General features: G+C 39.1%; 1 protein-coding gene across 1 annotated transcript; it reads right to left on the minus strand.

Annotated features, from left to right (window-relative positions):
- Positions 1 to 997: 997 nt before the first annotated feature.
- LOC110097846 (outer envelope pore protein 37, chloroplastic-like) lies at positions 998 to 1,636 on the minus strand. The gene has a single exon (XM_020824461.2). The coding sequence runs from the start codon at positions 1,419 to 1,421 to the stop codon at positions 1,017 to 1,019; it is 405 nt and encodes a 134-aa protein (XP_020680120.1). The 5' UTR covers positions 1,422 to 1,636; the 3' UTR covers positions 998 to 1,016.
- Between the last annotated feature and the right edge of the window lie 323 nt (positions 1,637 to 1,959).

The following is a 1,959-nucleotide window of genomic DNA, read 5'->3' on the forward strand; positions in this document are numbered from 1 at the left end:
CCAAAAAAGGGCCGGTTCTCACTTACTGCAGGCGGAGAACCTGCCTGCATGGGCGGACTGTCGAAGGGGAACCAGGAGTCGGGTGGGCCCAAGGGGGCCACCAAATTGAAGAGGAAAAATGAGGTGTTTGCCCTAGGGGTAATTAGGGTATTTTGAGGGGTTTATGTTAGAGTTAAAAGAGAGTTAGGGTGGCTTTTTGGGGGGATCTTGTTTGGTGGCTGTTTTAGCTTTCTTTCTAATCTAGGGCTTGGGAGAAAGCTTCTCTTCTCGAAGTGAGAGCATTGTAACCATGAAACTTGTAAGTCTTTTGATATTCAAGTTATTGAAGTGTTTGTGAGTGTTTTCATTCAAGAAATTTCACATTTTTCCACCGTTTTGGGACTATTTTTCTTGGATTCCGAAAATTACAAACTAAGATCCATCAGTTTATTTCGATTGCTCACGTGTGTAATTAAGATTTCATGGCACTACCCCTTATGGGCGTTTTGGATTATGTAGTTAGAGATTTGTTGCCTCAGTTTTTTTAAGTTTATTTACGCTTCGTTAGGGACAGCTTTCTTAATGTTTTTTAAATCATCTTTTTAGTACAAAAATTAAATTTTTTTTACTAGAAAGTTGTTTTAAGCAGTAAGAAAGCCGTCCAAACGAAGCCTTAATCTCACGCGTGTAATACAAAGATGCTAAAATATTCGGATATTGATCCTTACTCTACCAGTCTGATTTCCATCACCCAACAATTGACAATTCTCTATATCCCTCCCTCCCTCTACACCCCAAACTCACAATTACTCATCTTTTTCAACAGATCAAGGTTTGCGTATTCCATATGCAAATCTTCTCCACAACTTACATGCAAAGGTATACTTCACCGTCTTACTCTTTCATAAACGGAAAAACAAAATGAGGAGGAATAAACAAGCTCAAGCTGACTATGATAGAAAATTAAGAAACGATAAAGCAGGAACAAGAATGACCAAAAAAGACTCATTTCGAATAAAATGGTGGAAATTAAGTGACTAGTGCCCAACCTGCACATCATAGGTGGTCCGTAATTGCAAGTTTTGGCCCAAATCCAGAGACCCCCTCAGAAGAGCGTTTCGAGATTCAAAGTCGTAGAGAACTGAGAGATTCTTGGTTATAAATCCCAGCTGCGGGCAAAAGATCTCGCCTTTGGTGTTGTTCTGAAAGGAAAATTTAAGCTTGGCGAGGCTGTCGAAGAACTTGCAAGAGACCTTGTGCAAGAACAGAGGGCCTTCGCTATCAAACTCTGTCGTGAACCGTAATGGAGGACGCCGGTTGGGCGTGAATCCGCCATTCCTGGTGGTGCTTTCGAGGGGATCCGGGGTTGGAGATGGCGTCGGCGGTGGTGCCGGTGGTAGAAGATAGATAGGGCTAGGGCACGAAGGGATCTCGTCTCCCATAGCCCGAGAAATTAAGATAAAAGGAAAGAGATAGGAGGAAACGGATGGAGCTCGCCGCTTTGCCGATCTGTGATCACCGCTTCGGCGCAGAGCTCGTGAAAATTTTTGTATAATTTCCTCTCACTATCATCTGGCGCCAAATAAAAGACTATTTTGGACCGCTTGAAAAGAAAATTGGCACTTTGAAAAAAGAAAGCATTTTCATGCCAATTTTAGTTGCTCCAATCATTATCTAGACTTTAGAAATTTATTTATATTATTTTTCATATATCATATATAATATATTAAGGTTTTTTTAACAATTTTCTTGCTGCTTTATAAAGCAGATTTTTAATACAAATATTTTCAGTTCAAAAGAATTTGTATTGAAAACCTGTTTAAAAAATCAGTAAGAAAGTCATATCAAATGAAGCTTAAATGGACATATTTGATTCTAAAAAGTTTAAGGTATTTTTGGAGAACTTAAAAAATGTTTTAGAGTTTTCAAATCTGAAGATCTTCGAGACAATCTTTTTAAGTTATCAAGCTTCATTTGAGA

The sequence above is a fragment of the Dendrobium catenatum genome, unplaced genomic scaffold (assembly GCF_001605985.2).
Source record: "Dendrobium catenatum unplaced genomic scaffold, ASM160598v2 fragScaff_scaffold_574, whole genome shotgun sequence".
NCBI classification, from domain to species: Eukaryota; Viridiplantae; Streptophyta; class Magnoliopsida; order Asparagales; family Orchidaceae; genus Dendrobium; species Dendrobium catenatum.

Bases quoted from the DNA above. Each gene is read 5' to 3' on its own strand.
- LOC110097846 (XM_020824461.2), bottom strand. From the start codon at position 1,421: ATGGGAGACGAGATCCCTTCGTGCCCTAGCCCTATCTATCTTCTACCA.